The following is a 27,908-nucleotide window of genomic DNA, read 5'->3' as shown; positions in this document are numbered from 1 at the left end:
TAAAAGGAGTTATGAGCCAAATATTTCAAAAAAATGTTAACTCGGTTGACTTAAAAAAAATGTTTCAAAAAAAAAGTTCATAGTTAACCAAATATTTAAACAAAAATTGTACAGAAACATGCACATTTGTTTAACTTTCTTGCCATAAAATTACTTTAAGGAAGGAGCTCCTAATTTTTTACTATTTGTAATTACTTTTAGTTACGAATATGCCATCTAGCTATTCGGAAAAATTAAATAAATAAAATTTGATGATTATTTATAAATTAAAATTATAAGGGGAAATTACATGTTTACCACTTTCATGGTACCACTTTCATGGTACCACTTTTCATTTTTACCACCACTAATGAGACATTTTCAAAAATATATTTTTCATTAAGTGGCAAAAGACTCTTATGTCCTTGTTATTTATATATATAATAAATTATTATTTAAAAAAAAATAAAAATAAAAAATAAAAATAAAAAATAAAAAAAATAAAAATAAAAAAAATGTAAATTTGTTTTTATGTTTTCGAATTATACTTTTTCAAATTCGAACTTTTTTATAAAAAAACATTTTTTGAGTTTTTTTTTCGATTTTTTTTTATTTTTTTTTCAAATTTCTTTTTGAAAAACGAAAATTATGTTTGAAACTATTTTTAAAAAATTTTAATATATTTTTTAAGTATTTATATATTTATTAGAATCATAAATTTCACATCCCAAAAATCCTACTCCATCCCTCAACTCTAAACCCTAAGTCTAGATTAGTTAACCCTAGGGGTATAATTGTATTTTATCATTCATTAAAAGTGAGGGTAAAAGTGGTTAGAAACATGAAAAGTAGTACTATGAATATGGTATTTGTGGCAATTTCCCAAATTATAATAAAACACAGTACTCTCTACGTTCATGAAAAGAAGTTTTTTATAGAGTATTTACACATATTAAAAATACAATAAATGCTTATAGAGTATTATTTATTTTACTATATATTTTTTAATAAATTTCAATCAATAGTATTTAACCTATTTAAATATTTTCAATCAATTTTTTTTAAAAATATACAATTTATCTCTTATATACTAAAGCACAAGTCACTTGACCAACAAAATTTTAACACATAGAATATGTTTAATAATTTAAAAAAAAATGAAAATACAGAAAAAAAAATAAATCCAGAAGAAACAGCTATAAATTAAAATTTAGTTAACACGAAAATCTCTATATTTGTCCCACTATTTCATCATCACACACACGATCTCAAAACTGTTACTCTTTCTGCAGAGGGTTTGACTTAGGGCATCTCTAATGGTATATAAAAATTATTTCTATATTACATTCTAGAATAATGTAATTCTATAATAAAGTTGGATTTGCTTTAATAATTCACTATATAATAGAGTTATTCTATAATAGAGTGAAATATAGAGTAATGTTGATTTTTTACTCCAAATATAGAATAAAAAAATAACATTACTTTATATTTCACTCTATTATAGAGTAACTCTATTATAGAGTGAACCATTAGAGCAAATTCAATTTCATTATATAGTTATTCTACTTTATAGTGAAATGTAGATAAAATTTTTGTGTACCATTGGAGATGGTCTTACGATGCAATAACTTCATCTGCATATGCAAATTTTTTTTTTGAGAAAGTTCATCTTTACATGCATTCAATGTAATTTTCTATAATTCTTTGCAATTGGTACATCAATCTTTCCCGTAAAAGAGTGATGAAATTTTAATTTTTAACCATACAGATCAATGGCTTCTCATGATACTCTTCGAGAGAATTATTTTTCTCGGATTAAGAAAAAACACACTTTTTTTGGTGAAGCTTAGTGAAAGGTTGGCAGATGAAGATTAAAATCCAGATTAGTGAGACTAAATATTTTCATACTCTTAAATAGACTAAACTAATTATAAATTTCTAGGAAATATTTATTGGCTGTGGTGATGATAATTAGAGTAAGGAAAGCTCATCTTAAAACAGATATACAAGACTCTGAATAAATTTGAGAAACATTACAAGCAAAAGATGTGGGATGAATTAGAAGGCAGAAAATGGAATTAAGAAACGGTGGTAGAAACGAAGACTCATTTTACTCTTTAGATCAAACCAAACCTGAGGTTGGTTTTTCTTATTTTTAGATGTTTTATAATCTTATTACACCAAAAAATGTTTTATAGAAAACAATTTCGGATCAACAAACACTTTTTTTATGTTATTTTATAATATTACTATTTTTTAGATTTTTTCATAAACAAAACTTTCGAAATAAATATAACATTGAAAATGAAAAAGAGTAATACAAATAAAAACATACATGAGAAGAATAAAAAGACGTCAACTATCTACAAAATAATATTAATATTTTAGTTGTATTTTTTAGATGCTTTCCTTGAATTTTCATATCTAATAGTGTTTTATTGTTATGGAAAAGAAAAATTATTTCATATTTATATTCATTTCGATTCCATATTGAAAATGATCGTGCAGAGCACGGGAGATCATACTATTAACATTAACTAATAAAAATATTTTTAAATTTTAGAAAATCTTTATTTTAAAACAAATAATAAATCTAGAAATTTTTACTTTTGGAAACAGAGAAAAATATTATTGCTTTATTCTGATCCTATATGACGCGGCAACTGTTAAGTGTACTTGTTAAGGACCAGCCAACCACTTGTTATTAAAAAGAAGAAGCGAAAAAAAATGGTTCTCTTTTTGTAATGAATGAATGAACATCGTCAGCGTATATTGCCTTTGATTTATGGGTCCCCTCAGTATCACACCTCCACTTGATAAGCATATCGACTTTCAGAAATACTTTCAATTTGGCTACCTGTAATGACTATACTTTTAGTCCTTTGTTATATACTATAACAGATAATGTTAATTACATATAGAATACCTTTGAATATTTAAATGACCAAAATAATAATAATCATAAAATCATATTATCTTTCCGTAGCCCACCCAGTGGGCTTATACGCCCAAATTAAGATATCAATATCGGGGATTAAAGTGTATTCTATTATGGATCATGAACTAGCCCATTTTTGTTTTCATTTTTCCATTTTTATGAAGCCATCACCTTTTTGTCCTCTCAAACTATGATAAACTATAAAATGAGAATTTGTACGCAGATGCTTCCTCGAGTTTGGGAAATAATATTTGGTGTTTAACAAGCTGGGCTTTATTGCCTTTGGTATGGCCCATTATGTGAATTGAGCTTATCACTACTTTAGCATTTTTGTAAAATTCAAACAGCCAGAGTTGTTGCATTGTGGAGGGTCAGAATTTATATGGGGACATAAGTAATGGAATGAAGCCACAAAATGTTCAGATGTCAGGAGAAAAGGGATTGGAACTCAACCTTTATTTGGTATGAAATTAATTTCATTATGAGATCTTAAATGCTTTAGTATTATTTCATATTCATCAAGTTTTTAAGATTGTTTATGTATTCTATTTTGAGAATTGATAACATTAATTTTCCTTTTGTCTAACAGTAAGCAAAGTTCAAGAGACCGAGTTGAAAAGATAGTGCCATATTGTATTAGACAAATTCAGTGGTTAACTTAATTAAGGAAGTTTGTTGCTATTTGACTATTTTAAATGATTTACATATTTTTCTGTTTTCCTTTATCAATCTTTCTTGGAACTCGAAAGCAAGTTAGTTGATTCCTGAGCCGAGATGTATTCAATCATCAATGATCTTGAAAAAACTAAAAGATGTATTTGTGTGCTAGAACCACTCGTGAGTGATTTGTGAAGTGTGTGAAGTCGTGTACTTGCTAAGTCATCACAATCAATCTGAAAGACTTCAAAATTTTCTGGATGGGAACAAATACCAGGGTCCAAGAATAATGAAGTGTGGTTTAATCGGGATGGAGGCAAGCAGAAGAAGATTTGAGACAGAGAGTCAGAGACGTTTGATGGGTTTAATCAAGATGGAACCAAAATTAGAAGATTAGAGGTAGAAAATAAGAAGATTAGAGGTAGAAAATTTCAGATCAATTATTGAAATGTACTCATACTATTATACGAGGATGAATCATTACCGTATGATGAAGCAAAAAGTGTTAGGGAATGAGAAAATGTTATATATAAACAAATCAATGCGCTCCTAAATAATGCGTCTTGGAATTATGTTTTGAAACTCAAGGAGGTTCGACTCTTATAAACAATGCAACTTGGGATTATGTTTTGAAACACAATGAGGTTCGACTCCCTTTGTAAAGAGAAGTATCGAAGTACACATAAAGTTGGTGGAATAATTGATAGGTTTTAGGCACAGTTGGTTGCTCGAACATTATTTTAGATGTGTGGGATATTATTTTTTTGTGCAACATATACTTCTCATTAAACTTAAATAGGCCCAGGCCATTATTATTTTAGATGTGTGGGATATATAAAAGTATTAAATCATGTGGTAACAAATGTGGGCACTTAGGTAATTTTATCGGTTTGGTTTGGTCAATTCGGTTCTAGAATTTTTTATAGCTGAAGTAAACCATAATTAATTTGGTTTGGATCAGTTTTGGTTCGATTTTTATTCGGTTTGATTTGTGTTTCGGTTCGGTTTAATCAGGTTTTCTTAGTTTAATTTTTTTAAGAATAATCATGTTTTAAAACATAACCACATGGTCATGAAACCATCATGTTGGTGACTATAAAAAAAACTATATAAACTAAATACAATATACAACTGAAATAAAAACTTTTTAAAACATAAAAGTTTATAAGAACATAATCAAATCAAAGTTAATTAAAGTAAATATAATTTTTTTTTAAACATCGTTAATAATGCTTCTTAAACTATGTAAATTAGATCTAATATAAAACTGAAACAAAAATATTTAAAAACCACACAAAGAGTTTATAAGAACACAATCAAACGAATGTTAACTAAATTAGTAGATAGAAAATTTAAAAAATACAACATCGTTAATAAAGTTAAAAGTGAATTTAGTGTTAGGATTTTAGTATTATTGTATATTGTTAGTATGTTTAATTCAAATAATAATAAAAACATATTGATTTCTTGATTCGGTTCGGATTGTTTGGGTTGAGAAAATCTTAAACCAAACTATTTGATAATAAACTTTGGTTTGGTTTCGATAGGTTTTGGTTTCGTTGGTTCGGTTTGACTCGGTTCGGTTTTTTTGTCCACCTTTAGTAAAATGCTACGAATGGAGAGGATCAAATCTAAGATATGGGATGCATACATCTTTACAGAATCACCAAATGAGCAGTTCTAGTTATTTTGAGCAGTATCCTGAAAGTTGCCAAAATCAAGTTTAGGGGAGGGGATGGTATATATTGAAACTAAGTTTAATTTTGAATCGAAGTTAATTCTGGATCCATGATAAAATTAGCTGTCTTTGATCTAACCCCAAATTAAACAATTCCCAGAGTGTATAAAAATGACTAGGATATCAGTTTTAAATGTTTTAGAGAATTCTATTATATTATTATTTTCGTGACAAAAAGAAGAAAACAAAGAGAAGATTCTATTATATATATATATATAGTTATATATAGTTATATGAAAGCCAGCATATTTGTAACATAAAAATCTAGATATATATTATAGTTAAATATTATGGAAATTGGAATTAAAGCATCTAGGTACTTTTAGCCTATAAATGTACACTCATCAGATGTACATCTTCATCCTCTGATGAGTAACTAAGAGAAATAAGTACATTGGGAACAATTCAAGTGAAATATAAAACTGATAAATTTGACGAGTATTTATTAAAATTATTTTTCTAACTGTTCCCATAGTTCGATGATTTTTGTAATATTTTCGTTTCTTTTGGAGTTAATTATTACGATATTGGATAGTGCTAATTGGTAAGCACTAAGCACTGTGATTATGTTTTACTATCGTTTATACTTCTTTTATTTATTTTACATTGATCACGGTGATCATTATATATTAGTACGTTATGGTGTATAAGACATGACTACTGGTTGATCAAAAAAAAAAAAAAGACATGACTACATAAATTCATTGACTATTACTCTTCCTGTTTGGAGTTGTAATATAGAAACTAATGTAATCATCATCTCAACCGGACAAAAATAGTTTGTGCCGATTAGCTTCTATTTCGCATTCTCAATTCAGAAATTTAACAAAACCAAATTTTGGATTGTTGGTTAGACCAGGTTTAACATAAAAAAATTTAACACAATAAAAAGTTCAAAAAGAGAGAGAAGAAACAAGTAAAAGGAAAAAGGTAAAAAACCAATTGAAAAGAAAAGGGGAGAGGGGGGAGGACCACGTAAGAGAAAGGAGTAAAAAGTATGATTGTCCGAAAGAGAGTTGCAGATGTTACATGAAGAGGGTGAGATTGCAAGTCCTAGCTTACTAGCCGTGACAGTCTTGGAGTAGTAGTGTGGTCCTTCTCTCACCTGATCCCTTCTCTCTCCTCATCACTCACTCACTCGCTACTTTTTTTTTTGGTTCTGTTCCCACTCATAAGTAGCATGCACATCCTCAATATGAATAAGATCCTCGATATCTTTGGTGCCCCGTCATTAACATGTTAATTAAGTAGTACCTGACTCAAATTTGTACTCTATACAAAAATAATAATTGTACTCTATACGTATACATGTATGTTATACCGACGTAACATTTGTCTTGGGACACGTAACCAAAATTCATATTAATCCTCGGCACTTCTGGCTATTTGGTACTTTTATGATTTCCATTCGTATGTAAAATTATAGTGGAACGATTCAAACTCTGGTCCCCTAATGCCAATATGAATTCTTCAACAACTAGACTTCTTTAAACTAGTTTAGTTTTGTTCGATTTACACATTTATTAACTGCAATTTCTTTTGTTATTGCATGTCTCATGATAAAAATAAGTGGAAACCAAAGATGGCTAGTGTCGACTATGATTGGTTTTACTTTGATGAACCGGAACGATCAAATCTCCGTCCCGTCAGTCCGTCACCATTCACTGTATTAGATAAATATAACGCCGTGAAATAACGGTGTGTTAAGCCTGACTTTTTGGACAACATTCTTTTTATTTCGTGTAGGTCGGCATGAGAGCACGAGTTTTTGAAGTTTTGAGTCTTTTGACCTTCGAACCATTTGGCACGTGACTCGCACGCTTCCGTGACTGGGAATTTTGTACACCTTTAGGTGTTCCTCTCAAGGACAGTGTTATAGCTAAGATCTTACACTAACCTTACGATCACTCTGTAAGATGTCCACAAGATAAATATCGGTAGGAATGGAGAAACCTTGTTATCATTCTAATGTTTTACATAAATTTGATATTATTAACAAAAAGATTAAGCATGTAATATTTAGGAGCACAATTGGAAAGGATATGTAGAAGAGGACATACATATCCAACTTAGATCACAAAGGACCCTAATAATTAGTTATGTGATAGCAACACTTGCATGTCCCATTTGCAAAACCCTAGGGTACAAAAAACAATTTGAATTTTTTTTGATGTGGATGCCCCAGGAGAGGCCTATCGCCATTACATTACATCTATAAATGGGGGACCATTACTAACTATTTTCTTACATTTATATTTGTTATACACATATTTATTGTAAAACTTCTCAAAACGTAATGTTCAAAGCAGCAGGACCATAGAGCTAGCCATGTCTCGGATTGTCCTTAAAAGTATAAAATCCATTCTCTTTTAGTTACTTGTTCTTTCCTCTGTGTGTTTAAGTGAGGATCACAAGTCCATCAAGGACCATCTTGAAGCTGCAAACTATTCATGAAAGATTCTTTATCAAGAGACAATGATTCGCTAGATGTGGCTTTCCACATTTAATTCATTGTTGACAAAGTACTATCTTGCTTCTTTTTAGATGCTTTGTATTATATTAACAAGTGTAACTTACACTTAATTAGGGTTCCTTCCATTATGTGTGTAATTTTGAGTATTATTGACGAGTTACTTTCTCTGATCTTCGACCTAGAGAATTTATAAAGTCCGTAAGACCTTTGGTAAAAAAAAAATATATATAAACGATTTACGAATGGGATAATTAACTTAACATGTTGAAAGAAGATTTATGTATTCGATTTTGATTTCAATATGAAGATATATACACAGAGAAGGTCCAAAACTCATTGATTTCTTAAAAAAAAGAGTTTAAAATATTAAGAGTTTGTCTTTTTAACATGAATTAATTACACAGTAATAGGGTTCTAGGCTAGTAGCCCTAGCATCTCCTTTCACTCAGGAAATGTCCCTCTCATCTCTCTCTTTCATCACACACACACACACACACAAACACATACACAAACCACAAACACTTTCACTCTGGTTTGGTTTAGTTAAAACCCCTTAAGCCCACACTACCTATATCTTTGTAAGGTCACAAGACCCACTTTGTTTATTTAGTTTCTACACGCAGAGGGAGAAGAGAGAGAGAGAAATGAGAGGGTTTGTGGCAGATAAACTGATAGAAAACTTCCCAACCTCTCTTCTTTAACTTTTACTACTCTCATTTTTCTCTTCCTTTTGTGGTGCAGCCTCCAACTGAAAGTCCCCTATAAGATATATCCTCAATTATTCTAGCTCTTGGAGAGAAGTCTTATCTCACGCCAATCTCTCATTTCCCACTATGTATATGCCCCACAAAACCACTTTCTTAATTATATCTTTCATTTTCTTAATCTTTAAACTCACACTTCTCTTTATTGAGTTTTTTTGGCAGGAGGAATGAGGATAATTACCTAGACCTCAACAATCTGCCAGATGATTCTTATAGAGATGGCAATAAGCAAACCCTGGAGGAAGGTTCTTCCTCTGGTATACTTTTACCTTGGAAAACCCTAATTACTTCAACGTTATATTATACATATATATATCATTAACAGGCAAAACATAATTAAGGGCATATATAACTAAATTGGTAATATATATTGTGTCTATTGGTAAAAGTTTGGATCACACGTGGAATCCAAATGACTTGTGTGGTGGTGGAATTATATATTAAGCCGTGGGATGTTTTGTTGCTAATTAGGTCAAAGAAAGAAGAAAGGTAGTAAAGAAGGGAAAGATGAGAGCGGGAAGGTGTATGAATGTCGATTTTGTTCACTGAAGTTCTGCAAATCCCAAGCTCTTGGTGGCCACATGAATCGCCACCGACAAGGCATGTCTACTAAGCTTCATATAATCCACTTTTATATTCACACTTTTTAGTTCGTGCAAAACAAAAAAACAGTTTTCATAAATCTTCTCTTTGGTTGATGCTTGTTGTCCCATACTTGCTTATACCTTCATACCAGTAGATATTGCATTAAAGACTTAGTTTGATGTCCTTTTTTTCTTTTGGGTCTATAAACTTAAAGAGAGGGAGACGGAGACATTGAATCAAGCCCGTCAATTGGTCTACCGTAACGATACCTTAACCCCACCAGGAATTACACCTTTCGGGTACACACTCTCTTCATCCTGACTTCAAATTATGAAAAAAAAACATTGCTAAATGTACTTATTTATGATAAATAATGCTAGTGTAATTAATTGGAATTATTGGCAGATATCAAACCGCAGATCCAACAATATACCGGTCGGTTTACTCTTCACCGATGCTATATACCGGAAGCTCCTCAACAAACTTGGTTCCCCAACCGCTTCAACCACCATATCAATACTCTTCAAACCAATACTCGCCCTACAACAACATGAATGATTATTACTTCAGCCAATCCTTTCGAGGCAATAGAAGCATCTCTCCAAACCCTAATCTTCCCACAACAACAACCGTTAATTACATGGCTGGTGGTCCTGTGGAATCAAGCTACACTTGCGTCGGTGAACCCATTGATCAGACCGGTTTTTCTAACCGTGGCTCCGCCATAGTCCGTGCGCCCCCGCTGGAACCGCCACAAGTTCGTGATGGTGACGCTTCACGGCAGCGTTTGGATCACTCTCTTAGGTTACCAATGAACCGGTTTCAAGATCATCACTCGCTCTGAGTTTTAACATGTTCCCTCTGCTTCTGCTTCTTTTATTTATTTATTTTCTTCTCTTAGGGTATTTTCTTGTTCTCTTATTTTGTTTAAGTCGTCGAGAAAGTAGGGTCTCGAATTGTCTAAACGCCACGGATCCTACATGTGTTGTCAGCCAATTGTCCGCTTGTTGTTGTTGTTGTTGTTCTTTTTTCTTCTATTTTAGTTGAAATAAAGATATTAGGATCTAATAATCTCGGCCACATTTTTGTTTATGTCTTTTATTGATATACCTAACATTGTGATTTATATTATGCTACATTTTAGTGCGGAATGAATAAAAATCATCAAAACTATAGTACTGAACCGCAGATGCCAACTGATCTTAAATCAATTCATATTAACAAGAGTTAGAATATGCGAGGGACCATTATGGGGGGGAGTGAACCTATTGGATAGTATTAAAAAGGTGAACGTTTAACAATGTTTCCATTTATGGATACACAAGGGAAGTGATTAATCTAAGGAAAAATAAAGCTTTTGCAATGTATATTATAGATAACAACGAGAGGACATAGGAACCGGACAAATGGGTCAGAAAGAGAGAGAGTAGAGAGAAAGATTGTGTTCTTAAAATATGATACATTGTGTAGTGAGATTGGAACAGCCTTAATTTATCTGAGCTCATCTACAACTCTCAGCTACTTTGGCCTGAACCTAGCTATGAGGATTGGGGATTGGAGGGAATTGGGTTTTGGTGGTTGGTTTGTTCAAAATAAAAATCAAAAAAGATTTTCCATTTGCTTATATATATATATATATATATATATAAATATAACATTTATTATATAGTTATAAAAGTGTAAGCACGAAGTAACTAGATCCAATGGAGACCGTTAGATGCCAGCTGAATTCCCCTAACCAGTAAAACTTCCCTTCTGCATTTTCTGCACTCTACTATTCTATCAGCTAATCTTCCCTTTTTCTTAAAAAATATATGCTTCGTTTAAAACAATAATTTTCTTTAAAAAAATAACTCAGATTCTTTGATTTGGATTAGGCTCTTTTGTGCAAAAATAAAAAGATTAGGGCCTTTTCTCATAAAAAAAGATTAGGGCCTTTTATATGCAACATATGTATTTATTTGCTATACATAATCAGCTAATTTATGTATTACTAGCTTAAAGTAAATCATGATTGCGTCGACGATGTTTTTTGTGGTGAGAAAATCGTGTTCGGATATGTCAGTGTCAATATATAAAAAATAACGATTCGAAACAAAAAATCATTTTTTGACAAATTATTATTATTATTATTGTTATTAGTATTTATTTCAGCAATTGACAAAAAGAATGGACTTTTTGCAAGCCCTAAAGGGATCAGATATATGCTACAATATTTTTTTATAAATTAATATTGTTGAGACTATGCTAATTTATTAATTTATATAATTATCAATGTACAAAAAAAAAATCTTTTTAGATTATACTTTTAAAATATTTTTATTAAAAAGATGAAAATATTTCCTTTTCATAAGATTATTAGATGTATTTTATATATGTTGAATGCATATGATAGGAGACAAATGTATTTTATATGTAATTTGATAAAATTACACAAATTATTGAAATAAAAATAATTAAAGATAAAATATATACTGTGAAAAGGAAATCATTCCAAAAAATCTATTTAAAAGAAGTTGTTGAACCCTTTCATTAGAAATGTTATATTTAATATTACCTTAATTAACCATTCCTACTTAAAATTAGTATGTATGCCAAATTAAGATTTTGTGCTCATTAGCAGAAAATAAATACAGTAGCATTGATTTCCAATTACTGAATAGAAAGAAAATGCTTAGATATAGTTTATGTTGTTGTCGGCAAGTTTTGTATCTTTGACAGTAACAACAAATAAAATCACAAAAGCCTTCTACAACATATTAGTGGCTATGATGATCATTTGTCCGATCCAATATAAATGATTTACAACATTTATTAACATATTATTTTGAACCAAAATTTTGTATACACGGAATGTAAAAAGTTATATAAAACTTAATGTATACATATTTAATGGCCTCGAGCATATTTAAATATTTACCGCTTCTTAATTATTCTGACCAATGGTTTTAAAAAAAAACTTAGTCTGACCAATAATACCTAAATTATAACTACATATATAGAGAGAGAGTGTGTGTGAGAAAGAGATAGATGAGGTGTAGGCGAATCTCTAACTTGATCTTCCGAACAAAAAATTGGGTCAAGCCTCGAGATAACATGTATTAATTGGTTTTGTGATGTCATGAGTTAGCTAGCATTGTTTAACTGTACGGAAAACTATTTGAAGAAGCATATGTAGGTAATAACAGAGATGGGTCTCTACGTACGAAGCAACGTGTGATGGGTACGAATCACTCTTTGTCTTCACGTATGTTTAGTATAGATGCACATGCACATGTATATATTGAAATTAAATAAGTGTTACTACACGTACTATAAATGTAACTATACATGGTGATAATATATTGTAACGTAGTTCGCCATGTGAGATACGATAATACAATCTCAGATGGTTTAAGAATTATGATCAGATGTGCAAAAAGTGCAAAATCATTTATGAAACAAATGTGCTATACTATTCGGTATTTTTGTATTGTAGTCCTAGACTGGTCCTTGCTGCATAATAACATAATATCTATTGGTTTCAAAATTTCTACCAGTAACAATTTTTACTGAAATCTATCATTCATTCATTTCGTAATACCGTAAAAAAATTGACAAATATAACTGTAGAAATGTTCATGATTTCCAGAGATTCAGTATGTGCGACCTAATTATATTTCTCAATGTTAAAACAATCTAGATAATTAAGGAATGGGATGTGATTTGAGATAGACGGGATCACATTCAGCCCCCAAATTTTATATCTTTGTCTCGCTATATATGTTAACCCAAACCAGTCTATCAGTAGTCCGACCTGATTGGACATTTTTCTTATGTAGCTTCGGCCGATCCTACAAAATACAAATGAATACTTTATTATTTTATCGTTTGTTTAATTCATGATTGAATCCTCTAGGGTTATGTCAACTCAAAAGAATGTTGTCCAAATGAATATTTTATTTTATTTTATTTATTTTTGACCAAAAAATAAAATAAAATTAAATTAAATATTGGACGAAAGAGCTTTGAAATTCCTTGGATATCAATACCGTATAATAAGTTTATCCCAATAAGTGTCGCAATTTTATATTTCTTTTCTCATTACAAATGTATATTTAATAGATATGAATACAGTTATGACAAAACAAAAAGAATGGTAATAACTACTCCGAATTACTAAATTTTTTTTTCTAAATATCTAAAATCTAATAAACACAATTACAGAAAATTAAATATATTTTCGAATTTATCAATAAAATTAACTTAATGTTAACTATTTTTAATTATGTTGTTGATAAATTTTGATAATCTTTATATATATTTTTGTGAATTAATATTTATATTTAAACTTATGAAAACTTAAACTAAAACGATATAATATATATAGACAAAACCAAGAACCAAATGAAATTACAAATCAAATTTTAGAAAAACTAATCTAGAAATAAAAGTCAGAAACCAAAATCACTCAAATCCAGTATTGTGATATTTTCTTTACTAATTTTTTTTCGGATGAAAAAATTCTCATTATTTTATTACCACAAAAAAAGAGGTGTAAGAGTTTGTGTGCTTTTGTGCCCATTTGGTTGTTAATTCGTGGATAATAGCCAAGGTTTAGGGAATCATCTAATCGCGTGGTTATATACTTACATATATATGCACCAGCCAAATTTTTCCCGGTAAACACAATCAGGCATGAACGCAATCAGTTTGGCTATTACTGGCTATCGAAATGAACACGATATTTCATAGCCTATTTTTATTTTACTTTTATTGTACCTCAGTTAGTCATAAAATGGGTGAACCTCTATATAAAGTTAGAAAATATTTATTAACTTATATAAATATTTTTTTTGTCTAAAGTTTGTAAGGATTTTTTTTCTCAAATGATATTAAATTTTTATTTAAATAAATCAATTAATTCAAAATTATGGTTAATAATCTGTCTACCGTAAGAATAGATGTTACAGATCATACTACTTCATCACTATAATTTTTTTTAATCAACAAAAAAATTAATAAAAACACTATTAAATGTAAAATAATATATATGTTCCTCAAATCCAATTATATATAAATTAAACGTGATAGAGAAAAAGGAATGATGAATGCAATTTTTAATGTTAAACGTGATAATATTAGAAAATAGTTGCGCGTATTGTACAATTCCTAATATATAGGTAAAACGGTGATTACAAGGAAAATTGAACAAAATGGTTGTGACAATAGAATATTATCGGGAGGTGTCTTTTGCAACAAAAAAAAATTATCGGGAGGTGTTAAAAAAAGACAATAGAATATTATCATCATTTCAATGAAAAATAAAGAAAAAAGAAAGCTAAGAAAATGAAGCACGAACGAAAGATGTGAACAAGTCACGGTTTTTAGACAAAGAATGAGTGAGAGAGAGAGAGAAAGAGAGGAAAAAACAGAAAAATAAAGCAATGTAAAGACAACTTTAACTAATTACAAATATTTCGCATCGCTAAAGCCAAAAGCACACACGCAGAGACAGATCCGTCAAGCAAAAACGTTTTCGTCCCGTACCTTTCTTCCGATTTATCTCGGGATTCTACGTCCGCTATCTACCACATCTACATGTATAGATAAATACATACGAAAAATGTAACACGTATAGATGAATACATAGATGCAATATGTATAGAACTCGGTATGATTTGGACCTAGTGATAGGCTCAGAACTACACTAAAAATGTTGCAGCTAACTGTTAAATAGCAATCAATCTACACTGCCATCGATTCAAAACACACTGGACCGTCGTGCAGTCTAAGAAACAGAAGAATGTTTAAAGTTGCTGCCTTAGTATCTGTTTTCTCTTTTTTTTTTTCCGCCAAAATTTTATTTGATAAACGGGCCAAGCCCACAGTCTTACAAAAACCCAAAATAAGAACGGGCCAACTTAAAAAACACAACAGGCATAAGCCCAAAAAGGGTGAGCCCTAGGCCCAAATGGAGGTGATGTCGGCCTTCTTCCTTGCGAACCGCAGCATCACCTCCGCCTCGCTCACCATCGGAGAACCACCCACCGATTCATCGAGCCACACCGGAGCTCTTCCACTCCATACTCTCTTAACCACGACCGCCAAACTCTCGCATGCATCTAAATCGGGGAGAATCAATCGAAGCTTCGAGATCTCATCCACCATCGATCCGCACAAACATCAAAGAGAAGGCTTCGCGCACACATCACTCCTTCTATCGGAGCGCTACACTCATCCTCCGACGAGGTCTCATCCACCGCAACCGCACCGAGAACACTTAACTAAACCATAACAAGACAATCTAAAAGAGTGAAACTAAATCCTAGAGCGAACCAAGGAACCAGAGCCGGCGGCGCAAGACACATGACGCTTTCACCCCCCGGAGACAAAGCCGGCAACGTTGGAACTGTAGGAGCCTCCACGTTCCGGAAGCTTAGCCGGCGTCGCAAAGCTAAAGAAGCCTTCACCAACCCGGTATCTTTATCGGCGATGTTAGAGCTACGGAAGCCTCCACATCCCGGAACAGACAGAACCTGAACTGAAGATCTGATAATCCTACATCCTCGCCGTGAATCCAGAGGAAGACGAGTTGCCAAGAGCGGAGCTCTTCCCGGGACAAAACCCTAACCCAGATCCACCAGCATGTCGGAGAGAATCACAGATCCGAACCTACCGCACGAAGAAATGAACGAAATGAGAAGGAAGAGAGCCACCGGCGCCGGCACGCGCAGCCGGACGCCGGAGCTACCTTATACGCGATTCTCTCTGTTCTCTCTAACGTGCGTTTATTATTTTTTTTTTCGTCTCTCTCCTTAGTATCTGTTTTCTCATTTTGCATTTTACATTTACATTTGATGCATGCTCTTCTCTTTTTTTTCCTTTAGGTTTAATTCATATGTCTATGTTTACTTTTTGTTTTCAAAAAAAAAAAGTCTATGTTTACTTGATTAAAATCTCTTGGAAACTTTTATAAGATTATATATAGTCACGTGCACTTGATCTTGATTTGTGGTTATAGTGGATGATTGTATCAGAATCTTTTATTTTTATTTTAGAAAGATTGAATCAGATATTGTTACTCATTTAAATGTACTGTTCGTAATATATTTGTAAGTTAAGACTTCAAGGGTAAAAGACCGAGTTGTTGTTATCATTGGTAAATATATTTATTGATGTAACTCGAAATTTTGTATCTTTCTGCTCCTACTGAAGCTAGGACTAGAAGTCTACTAGGAGGTAGGTTATGTGTATACATAAATACGCCCTAAATACGCCCTCATCAAACCGTCCAATATATATATCTCCATTTTTTCTTACTCAAGTACAATCTATACATCTACCTAATTATGTTTATAACATATACGTATGTAAATAAATTGATGAAAATAATGTGAAAACAGTGAGGTACGTTGTCGATACTAAGATCTGTCACAGTAATTTATGTTATTTTACCTATACCCTATGATATGAAAATAGGAAAGAAGAGATTTTCCTTTTTGATATCTGAAGATCTGATTCATCTGAAACAGTTATTATAAATAGACATACACTAGCCTTGCCGCATGCAACCATGCTACTCTATATACCATATATTAATTAGCTCAATTTTTTTTTCCTCTCATTTGTTTTTTTTTTGGTTCAAATTTTTTTCTCATTTGTTTTCTTCTGAAACACGCAGAAGAACTCTCATTAAACATTGTCCTTTCCTGTATATAAAGCAATGCCATACTATAGATGAAAAGGAAGTAAACTATTAGGTGCAGTGCCATGCGAAGGATTTTAGGGGGTTTTGGGGGCCTAAGGCAAGTTTTAAAAATAAATTTATATACAACTATAAAGAATACAATTTCCTAATACGATATATTACCTTCGCAAAATACATAAGTTTAACACTTACAAGAATAAATTTATTACGTAAATATGTTATATTATGTCCTATAAAAAATATATGGATTTAGAAATTGAGTTATTCAATTTTCGTGAAAAGTTTTTTTTTAGAAATAAGTTTAAGCAACTAAATTAGAAATTATTTTAAACTTTGGAACCCTAGAAAATGTAATATTATTCGGAGGCCTAAAGCGAATGCCTTTTTCAATACACTGTAGGCACGCCTCTGATTAGGTGTACAAGTTTTCTTGAACAAGGAATTAAATAAAACATTTTGATTGTCTTGGTTACACTACAAGAATTAATTGAAGTTAATTGTACATATGACCAAAAATGTGTGGCTGTTTGATCAATAGCTATGTCGAGCCACAAATATTTTTGTAGGAGTTTATAAATATCGTCCAAACATGGATAATTATAGCTATCCTCCCACGCCATATCTACAAATATATTTGTAAGTTGTAACTATATTAATCATAATTTACCATAAATCAAACCCTTGCTACAACACTAAATAGCAACAAATAGTTTTGTAACAATACTCTTCTTGCTATTTTATTACATTTTATAATTAATTTAAATACAAAATGATTACATATTTAACTATTGCTGTAATCTGTATTGTAAAAGAGAACATTGTGAGTTCTTATACAAAAATGGCTTAAAAGATACAAATCAAGTTTGGTAATTATGATTGCAGTACCTTTTTCAAAGAGAAACTTCTCCTCGCCTAATTAAATAAAATATTTTGATTTTCTTGGTATTATTCAGTTTGATCAAATAAGATATCATCGGTAAAGGTAATTAAATATTATCATTAAAACAATGATTCATAATCGAAATGAACAACGAAGATACAGTAAAACCTTTATAAATTAATAATATTGAAACTTTAAAATTTTATTAATTTATAGAGATATTAATTTACAAAAGTTTTCTTTTTTAGATTTTTTCTATTTTTATTAATAAAATAAAAAATACTTGATTTTACCGTATACAAATTATTTAAATTTTTAAAAATTGACTTTCATATTATTTTATTATATTATTTGGTGTATATTGTTATGTTTCATAGAATTGTTATGTGGTTTTTGATATAATTTTACGAAATATTATTAAAATATATTAAAATATTAAAAAAATAAAAATATTTTCATTGTGAATATAAAACCAACAATATAATGTTTAGTCTGTACTTATATAAAATATATATAGAGATATATTATTAATTTATGATTTTAATGGTACTATATATATTTACATGTGAGTTTTAATAATATTATTATCTTATTATTTTATCGATTTGTGTCATATTTTACACCGGTCCAAATTGGAACCGACAAAATTTATTAATTTATAGAAATTATTAATTTATCAAGTATTAATTTATAGAGGTTTTACTTAGTTCGGATACATGAAATAATACATAGTTTGTTTCATAAACGTAGCGTAATATTAACCATTTCAAATTCATGAAAATCTTTTAAAATAACAAGGCCCCCATTTCTGAAGGCCTCAAACTTTGGACTCAGAATGATGGGCTTTATGGAAATGCTATCATATATCTATGAGGAAAATGCATTCTTATTTCTGGATGACAAAAACGCCAAAAAAATTTCCATATAATGCCTGAACGTTTTTCAAAATACAGGCAATTAAAAATCAACTATTGGTTAGACCAGATGCCAAAATATTTTTTTTTTCAAAATTTAATGCATGAAATCATATTTTTAAAAATATCTAATTATATTGGAGACCTCGAATCTAGAAGCCAATTTGTAACATTTAAAACGTTTTTCTATCGATTAAAATAATTGCAATTAGAATATAAAAACTCTAGGTTGCACAATTATCACTAGTAGTTTTTGATTTCTTTTGTCTTGATAATTTCCCTTAACATGTATCTTGTCAGCAATATTCGTTTCCCAATTTATTATTAGATACTAGTTTACAGATGTAATGTCCTTACAATACACCATTTGCATTTCTTTGTATTTGTCTTCGTCAACCACCATTTGGGATTTCTATAGTTTGATACCCAGCAAACTTTCTTATCAGTTGCGTGTAAGAAAAAAAATCGGTATTTGCCACAATAACAAATACTATTTTTGAAATGTATTACTGGTGAATGATATACAATATTTTTTACTATTTAAGACATTCATAAAGATTTGGTGGTGTTTTCGTAAAATAAAGACTAAAACATTTCAAAACCAAACCAAAACTTTGGCGTTTTAGTGTGAATGTGAACAAGAAATCAACAACTATGTGAATAATAAACTATTTATTTCCTCTATTTTCGCTATTAAATCATTCGACTGTTCTATAATTTCATTATTATTTAAATTAACACATATAGTCAAGCCCATTATTTCCGTGAATAATGCAGGACAGCATACAAAAATGTTATGTCATTTAATATAATCATCCCAGATTACATGTTCCACCGTCAAAGTAACGCTCTTATTTCTTTCACTATTTAACGTCTACTTATTCATTTCCACCTCTCCTCTCTCTTCCTCTCCATTTGCTAATTGCTATGGCTTACAACAAGAAGCATGTCAAGATCGATCTCTGGCCAGAGAAGGAGGAGAAAGAGAAAAAATACTCTAAAAACAGAGAAGCCCTTAAGTTAACAGTCCCCACATTTCTTCTCTTCTGCTCCATTTGTCTCATCTTTTTGATTCTCCTTTCCCCATTCACTTCTCCACCGCAAACAACATCATTTGCAGCCTCATCACCCCCCCGCACGTGCGAACAAAACTTCACCGTCTACGTCTACGATCTTCCCAAAGAGTTTAACACCAACCTCCTCCAAAACTGCCGACACTTAAACATATATACCGACATGTGTCCTCACGTGGCTAACAACGGTCTCGGCCAACCTCTCCACCCGGGCGGCGGCGACAGCGAAACATGGTTCGCTACGCACCAGTTCATAGCCGAGATGATTTTTCACGCACGTGTTAAAAACCATCCGTGCCGCACGTGGGAGCCAAACAATGCCGATATTTTCTACGTTCCTTTTTACGGTGGGCTCTACGCATCAAGCGTGTTCCGAGAACAAAACCTAACGAAGCGCGACGAGTTAGCCGTTGGATTAGTTGACTACATGAGTGGTCAAAGATGGTGGGGGAGAAGCAACGGTCGAGATCATTTCTTGGCATTTGGGAGAACAGCTTGGGATTTCATGCGATCTAGTGACGAAGCAAGCACTGACTTTGGTGCAAACATACTCATGCAGGTGCCACTTGTCAGGAACATGTCGGTGCTGACTGTGGAGAGGCAACCGTGGGACGGTGACAACCAGTTTGGTATACCGTATCCCTCGTATTTTCACCCGTACACGTCAGCAGAGATGTTGACGTGGCAAGACAAGATGAGAAGGGTTGAGAGACCACATTTGTTTAGTTTTGTCGGTGGTCCGAGAAAGGGCTTGGAGAAAGCAGCCATTAGAGACGAGCTGATCAGACAATGCGCTGACTCAAGCCGTTGTGAGCTTCTCAAGTGTGAAAGTGGAGGGTCCAGGTTAGATATTTTTTTTTCCATTTTCTACTTCTGTAAATTTGACAGTTGTCTCTATTATTTATTACCCTGGACTTCGATTTCAATATTGACGGGGACCATAATCATCAATTTCAACATAATTTGTATTTACAAATGACAACGACTGCCACGAACGGTTACTTTATTACGTTACGTTTTCATTGGTTAGCTCTCTGTCAATTATTCAACAATAAAATTAGGTGTGCAACCGTATTCGAAGTGTTTCGTGCATTCATTTAAATTGTCTTCACTAGAAAATGTTTTTTTTGGGGGTAAAATTCATTAGAAAATGTTATTAATATTAAACTTAATTATTTGGCTAATTAATGTAGGTGCCACGACCCGATGACGGTATTAGGAGTGATGGCTCGGTCACGGTTTTGCCTACAAGCACCAGGTGACTCGTTCACACGTAGGTCAACATTCGATGCAATGTTAGCCGGGTGCATACCGGTGTTTTTTTCACCACACACTATGTATACACAATACATGTGGTATCTTCCTGACGACAAAAGGAGTTACTCAGTGTTTATGGACGAAAAGAACAGTACTCTAATAGAACAAGAACTCTCGAGGATCTCGGAGAGTGACGTGGTTCAAATGAGGGAAGCTGTTATTGCAATGATCCCGAAAATGACTTATGCGCACCCAAACGCTACTAACTATAATTTGCCAGATGCGGTTGATGTAGCGTTAGAGGCATTAGCTATGCAAGCAAAGGCCAAGGTTGTGTACTCATTGTAATAAGCTCTTATGTTTTTGCTCCTTTTTGGATGTAATTAATCATACTCTTAATCATAATGACTCGAGAATTACCAAATACTGAGAATGAACATGGGCATGTTGCGAGGGAGATCATTTTTCAGCCCATCGATCTGAGATTCGTTTCTCAAAAAGGAAAGCGCGAACCATGTGAATGTCCATATAATAATAATTATAGCCCATTACGATTTTTTCGGGTACAAGCCCAACATTGATGAAGTCGCAGATAAATGTTTATATGATCACAATTTAAAAACTAATCTTCCTTAATGATTTTCATGTAAAATACTTTGGAAAATAACATAAAGTACTCCCCGTGTGCTTTATTTTAAGTTTTTTTCTTAACATATATATAAATGTATATATATATATTTTTTGAATACTATTTCATAAACCAAGAAAATTTATAATATAAAAATTAAACGAATTTAAACATTAATATGTGGTCTTTTATTGTTGACTCATTTTAATCCCATTTCTAATTCAGTTTACCAAAATTGTAGCATATCATACATAAAATATCCCATCAAATTATATCATTCAGGAATCAGGAGCAAGGCAATCCATACCAGACGAATAAATGCTGGTGTGAAGTGAGAACTTTCCGATAGCCACGATAATCCATATAAACATTTAAACTATGAGAAACTAAAACAAACCTAAAGTCTGAATCAATGTTTAATACACAAAGTAAGTTAAGTTTCGACTTGATAGAAGGCCAATCCACCATATTTTTGATCATAATTAGCAAATCTGCACAATCCGTTTTAATTCAAACTAAAAATATTTTCTTCTTACAAAGACTTTTCTTTGGAACGCTGTACAAAGACTAAACAAGTAAACATAGTTGATAGTTCACACAAGACTGTCCATCTCCATATGAAATGCATTGAAACTCCTACTACGTCTACTAGCACCAAATATGTGGCTCTCATGTTGACTTTGAGAAACCATCTCAATTCAATAATTGCTAGTTTACCTATAATCATTTCATTAAACATCAATTTGGCATGTCAAAATCTGAGGGATCACAACAGAAAAACTCATGGCGTCTTAATGCATGGTATTCCCACTTCCTTCTTGCATTTTCCGTTTATTTTTTCCAATGTTATGCTTCTAATGAAACAAATTAGATAGTTTTCACTGGCTTAAAAGTTTGGGTATGTTTTTGTTTTCTTTTATATACTAAATGATCCATGGAAATGTATATTTCTGGACTGAGATGAGTCAGATGACTTAGATTTTTATCCTCATAAAACAAAACATGTATTTTGATATAGAAATGTACTCGAAAGCAATCTAGAGAAGGCTAGTGAACTTAAGTTTTCAAATTTCCCATCATATTAGTACTAAAAAGTGTAAGTAGAGGATAGAAACACATACAAGAGGATTCACAAGAAAAAGTGGCAAGTGATAGTTATTAACTTATTATTAATGTTTTCCCACATGTATTAAAGTTTCTTCTTGTTTTGTTCCTTTGTATATTTTCTTATCGAATAACAAAATATGTGCTTTTTCTCTCTGCTTTGCTTTTGATTCATAAAATTAGTATGACAATACTGTACTACCATTTTTTCAGCTACAGTTCCACAAGTCCTAGAGTCCTATCCATATTTTTCACGACATTATCCTCTAAATTGTTTTTTAACCGTTGTTGTTTCTTCCCTTTTTTTTTTGTTTTTTTGTTTTTTTGTAACACTCCGTTGTTGTTTCTTCCCTAGACTGTATTTTAATCTCGTAATCATTATTAATTCCAGAAACCTTTTAGAAATTCGCAACCGGCCACATGGCCAGCTTCGCATAATTGAGCCACTCACACCAAGTGAAGTAACCGACCAAACCAAACACACGATTTTTTTAAAATTTTTGTATAAAATCATCTGAGGATGATTTATTCAAAATTTAAAATAAGCACTGAAGAGAAGCAAACAGACAAATTATTTACAAAACGTTCGTCGTTCTCGTTTTTCATATTCGCGTTTGAATCTTTATAGACGCAACCGTCACAATCAAATCGTAATTATTTAAAGCATCTTGTCAACAAAAGCCTTTAGCCTCCGATAACGACGTCAGCGTCCCACCAAGTCTCACCGTCCGATTCCGTCAAGTCCGTCAACGCACCGTTAAACCTTCTCAGATCTCCCACGGCGATCTTCCCGCTGACATCATCCCTAACGTATATCTTCTCCACCCCGCCGACGTCGACTCCGAGTATATTCCCGAGAAACCTCCCCGGCTGCCTCCACTCCGCCAGCAACGCCGGCATCCGAAAACCCGCGCGTGGATCGCACGCCTCCACTTTGACGGTGTCGCTACCTTTCTTCTCCGCCGTCAGAAAAAACGACGACGGCGAAGCGGAGGAGCTGCAGTTCCTGAGAAACGACGCCACCACATTCTCACCGTCTCCGTCCTCATCGCCGCCGTCTACATCTAAATGATCCCAAAGTTTCACGACTCCGCTCGATCCGATCCCGCCGAGATCCGGCCACGAGAACAAATCTCCGAAGCTACCATTAAAACAGGTGAAATTACCATTTTGCCCCTGATCGGATCCTCTCACGCGGAAGCTTCCGTTGACCCATCCTTGATCGTAGATCGAGTCAACGTCTTGCTCATCTTCATCTTTATCTTCCTCCTCTTCATCATCTTCATCGTCTGAAGAAGCGGAGGAAGAACAAGAAACATCGGAGTCGCTGTCGTAATCATCGAAAAGAGTTGGGGAAGAGATGGAGACATCTATTTTTCTTAACCTAACAACTAAACTCTTGAGTCTTGTAATAAAATTTGTGAAATAAGCTAAAAATGCAATAATCAAAGCTCCCCATTTCCAGAAACCGTAAGCTTGGTGTAGCTTTCCGATACCGGAAACAGCGACAGATCGAGAGAGGAACGAAGGATCGTTTATTGTGTTAATGCCCACTTCGAAATCTCTAATTCTATTAATCATTGGAACTTCCATAGCGGAGAAATTTTTAAAAGAAATAATTAGGGTTTGTTTGTTTTTTTTTTGTTAAGACAAGGAAGAGTAGAGACTAGAGAGGGTTGAATGTAAGAGATGAAGCAAGCCTTAAAAAGAGGCAAGTGATGGAAAGAGAGAGCTGACGTGTCAGCTAAGTAGTGGATATGCGTGAGAGTCTTTTGGGGCACACGTAGGAAAAAGTGAGAAAGATAAGGCATCAATCACAATGAGTCAGCCTCTGACAGATGTATTCTCTGTGTCTACCATTTAACTATTGAACTCTCTCTCCGCCACAATAAAAGGTAATTGTTTTTTCTTTCCTAGGGTTGTTATTACTTATTACTAGTAATTAAAAATCATAACTATTTGATGAGAAGTTCGAACCACCTACCACAGTATAGTATTTGCCTTTTTCTACACTATTATTGATATAAGGTTTGTGGATTTTAAGTAGGGGTGGGCGTTCGGGTACCCGTTCGGGTTCGGATCGGGTATTTCGGATTTTCGGGTATTTCGGTATAGAGGTGTAGAACCCGTTCGGATATTTCTGTACTTCGGGTCGGGTTCGGGTATTTTAAGTTCGGTTTCGGTTATTTCGGATCGGGTTCGGATATTTAGATTTTGAAGAAAAAAAAATGAAAATTTTCATTTCTCAAATTTCTTGTATTTAAATATATAACTTTTCACTTAACTATTTTTTTATTTTTAATAGATTGCATGGTTAATATATTTGGACATAACATTTTCAAACTAAAAAGACATTAATTTGGTTATTGTTTTTAAATTTTGGATGTAATTTTTTGTTAATTGCTGAAATAAAAAGTTTGACATGCATTTTAAGCGAATAGCAAATCATCTTCTTCGTAATTGTATGTATATCATATGAATTTAAAGTATGTGTAGTATCAATATAAATATTTTATATAAAATGAAAGATGTAAACTATAAATATAAGGTTAATTATCATATGTTCGGTTATTTTCGGATATCCATTCGGGTTCGGATATTACCCGTTCGGGTTCGGATATCCAATCTCTCCTAATTCAATACCCGTTCGGATATTTTGCTACTTCGGTTCGGATTTCGGTTCGGGTTTTTCGAATCGGGTTCGGGTACCACTTCGGATTTCGGGTAAAATGCCCACCCCTAATTTTAAGCCGTCCAAAAATAATTGTGTTGGTGGTTACCTTTTTTTTTTATGAATGTTGGTGGTACTTTGTTAAGAAGAGGATCACCGAGGTCCTCAATGAATATATATTTTTGTTTTTGTTTCTTTTTTTTTCTGTTCAAGAATACGCTATATATAGTATGTGACAACTATGATATGTTCCCAAATACATTTATTTTCTTATCAAGCAATGCATAAAAGAAACATTAATTTTAAAGACATGAACCTCTACAAATATACTTATAATATACAATTAAGTAAATTTGATATCACATAGATTTATGTGGTAGTTATCGTAACAGTCTACATAGCAGATTTTATCTTATAATATATGGTGCAAAATAATTTCTCATACAATTAAGAAATTATAGTCAATTCTATTTTAAATTACAAAAAATTCTGGGATATATGAATATTCTAGGAAAGTCGGAATTTTTCTAAATTGTTTCTTTAAACAGAGAAAAGGGAAAGCCGGAGAGGTGCTAGAAACTCATGTGGGCCCTGTCTGAAGCAATTTCGTATTGTAAGAACAACGACATGTTCACCACAGATTTACACACACGTGTCTCTCCTGAATGAGCGGGAAAACAATGTACCATTTATAGCCATAAGTTATAAGGTCAAAACTACCAGAATGAGCTGGAGATAGATTTGGTCCAAATTCATATCCATCAGGCATCAGTTAGATGCACGCCACTGTTTCTTTTATAAGACGGCAGCATGCCAGCATGAGATCGAATATTAGTTGGGGGCTTTATCGTTCCGGTTACGTTTTCATATTGACTTGTATAAAAACGTATGTGCTCGGTGCTCTAGAAAAGACTCCAAAGCAAAGTCTAAATTGTTTTACTTGATTAGATTTTGGATTTTTTTGGGATAGAGTTGGATTTTAGTGCAACTTGTGTGTTTGAAGACTACTAATTTAGAACAGCTAATTAAGCTTATCGTTTCATGATGGTACTATCTACATTATCCCTACGCACAGAATGTGCCAAGATGGTGAATTGACCCGATTCAATCCGTTTATTAGTGTAACTGATTAAGTATTTTTTTAACTGTTAAGTATTATTTTTGAACCATAATGAATAAAATGGATTGAACAGTTATGAATTATTTCACACAAAACAGTGTAACTGATAAGTTATTGATTTAAAAGGGTTACACTCATTAATGTATTATTGACTACTATAGAAAAATCTGTCATAAAATAATTAAACATATGATTAACCAATATTTAACATATCAATTGTAATACTTATGCCAAATATTTATGCTGCGCTTGAGATTTATTTTATTTTTCGTAGAATATATTCTTTTTCATTTGATATAATAAAAATTGTGCGTAGAGATTAAAAATCAATTGGTTGAATAACAGAAGTTCTGAATATCGTTACTCTACGTACGTATGCATAAAAGTGAATGAAATAGACAACAACAATATTATCAAAATACAATCGACACTCTGTATATGGAGTAATCATTGGCAACCAGCAAAATGTCTTAATCTCTTCAGATGAAGACTAAATATAATAAAATGTTGGTTTTAGTATGATAATTATTATAATAAAATGATTGTTTTTGGTCTGATAATGATAATGGTGATTTCATTATTACGCACGGCCAATGATATGCAATCAAGTTGACAAGCATGTTGTTGCACAGTGAAAGAACATGCATATTCAAAATATGTTGAATATGCAAAATATACACGCTGTACTTGAGATTCATTTTATTTTCCTTAAAATATAATCTCTTTAATTTGATATGATGTTTGTATTTTGTGTTAGAGATATAATCAGTTGGTTAGATGACTAGAGCTCTGAATATGGTTACTCTACGTATGCATCAAAGTGAATGGAATGGACACTAGTTATTATAATATAAAACTACAATCGATACTCTGTATATGGAGTAATTATTCTCAACCACCAGATTGTCTTAATCCCTCAGTATAGTTTATAGAAGAGCCATTCTTTTTAAAAAAAAAAAAAAAAAATAGAAGAGCCATTCAGATAGTATAAATTATAATAAAACGTTGATTTTCGGTATAATAATGATGATGGTGATGGTAATTTGATTGTTATGCATGGAAAATAAAGTGAAATCAAGTTGACAAGCATGTTGCACAGTGAAGAAAGTATTCTGTTAGAATTTACTATTTAGAGTATATTAAAATATTTTTATGATTTGGATAGTAAGAAGGTGTTTGTTTCACCATTTGTCATCTTCATTAAAATGATTCATTTGTATGATTTATTCAAATGATCCATTCAGATTTTTGTGATTGTTTGTTTGTCCATCTACATAGTTCATCTAGATGAATCATCTAAATAGATCTTATGTTTGTTTCTTTATTTTCATTTCCATTCAAATGAGTTCAGTAAGCAAATTACCAAAATACCTTGTGTTGATTTAATCATATGTTTGATATTAATTTTAACTATATTACATTTAATTATTTAGT

General features: G+C 32.1%; 3 protein-coding genes across 3 annotated transcripts; 2 read left to right on the top strand and 1 right to left on the bottom strand.

Moving 5' to 3' along the window:
- Positions 1 to 601: 601 nt before the first annotated feature.
- Positions 602 to 14,450, top strand: LOC103831260 (zinc finger protein JAGGED). The gene is made up of 5 exons (XM_009107145.3): positions 602 to 8,623; positions 8,715 to 8,809; positions 9,024 to 9,152; positions 9,352 to 9,436; positions 9,543 to 14,450. Coding segments are annotated over exons 1-5 (750 nt in total). The 5' UTR covers positions 602 to 8,621; the 3' UTR covers positions 9,982 to 14,450.
- A 5,098-nt stretch (positions 14,451 to 19,548) lies between these two features.
- Positions 19,549 to 21,390, top strand: LOC103831258 (probable xyloglucan galactosyltransferase GT17). The gene is made up of 2 exons (XM_009107141.3): positions 19,549 to 20,537; positions 20,888 to 21,390. Exons 1-2 carry the CDS (start codon positions 19,549 to 19,551, stop codon positions 21,297 to 21,299), a joined length of 1,401 nt encoding a protein of 466 aa, XP_009105389.1. The 3' UTR covers positions 21,300 to 21,390.
- Positions 21,391 to 22,983: 1,593 nt separating this feature from the next.
- LOC103831257 lies at positions 22,984 to 24,618 on the bottom strand. The gene has a single exon (XM_009107140.3). The coding sequence runs from the start codon at positions 24,274 to 24,276 to the stop codon at positions 23,368 to 23,370; it is 909 nt and encodes a 302-aa protein (XP_009105388.1). The 5' UTR covers positions 24,277 to 24,618; the 3' UTR covers positions 22,984 to 23,367.
- Positions 24,619 to 27,908: the final 3,290 nt, after the last annotated feature.

This window comes from Brassica rapa, chromosome A07 (genome assembly GCF_000309985.2).
Source record: "Brassica rapa cultivar Chiifu-401-42 chromosome A07, CAAS_Brap_v3.01, whole genome shotgun sequence".
Taxonomy (NCBI): domain Eukaryota; kingdom Viridiplantae; phylum Streptophyta; class Magnoliopsida; order Brassicales; family Brassicaceae; genus Brassica; species Brassica rapa.
Note: the sequence above shows the minus strand (reverse complement) of the source record. Positions and strands in the feature narration are given on the sequence as shown.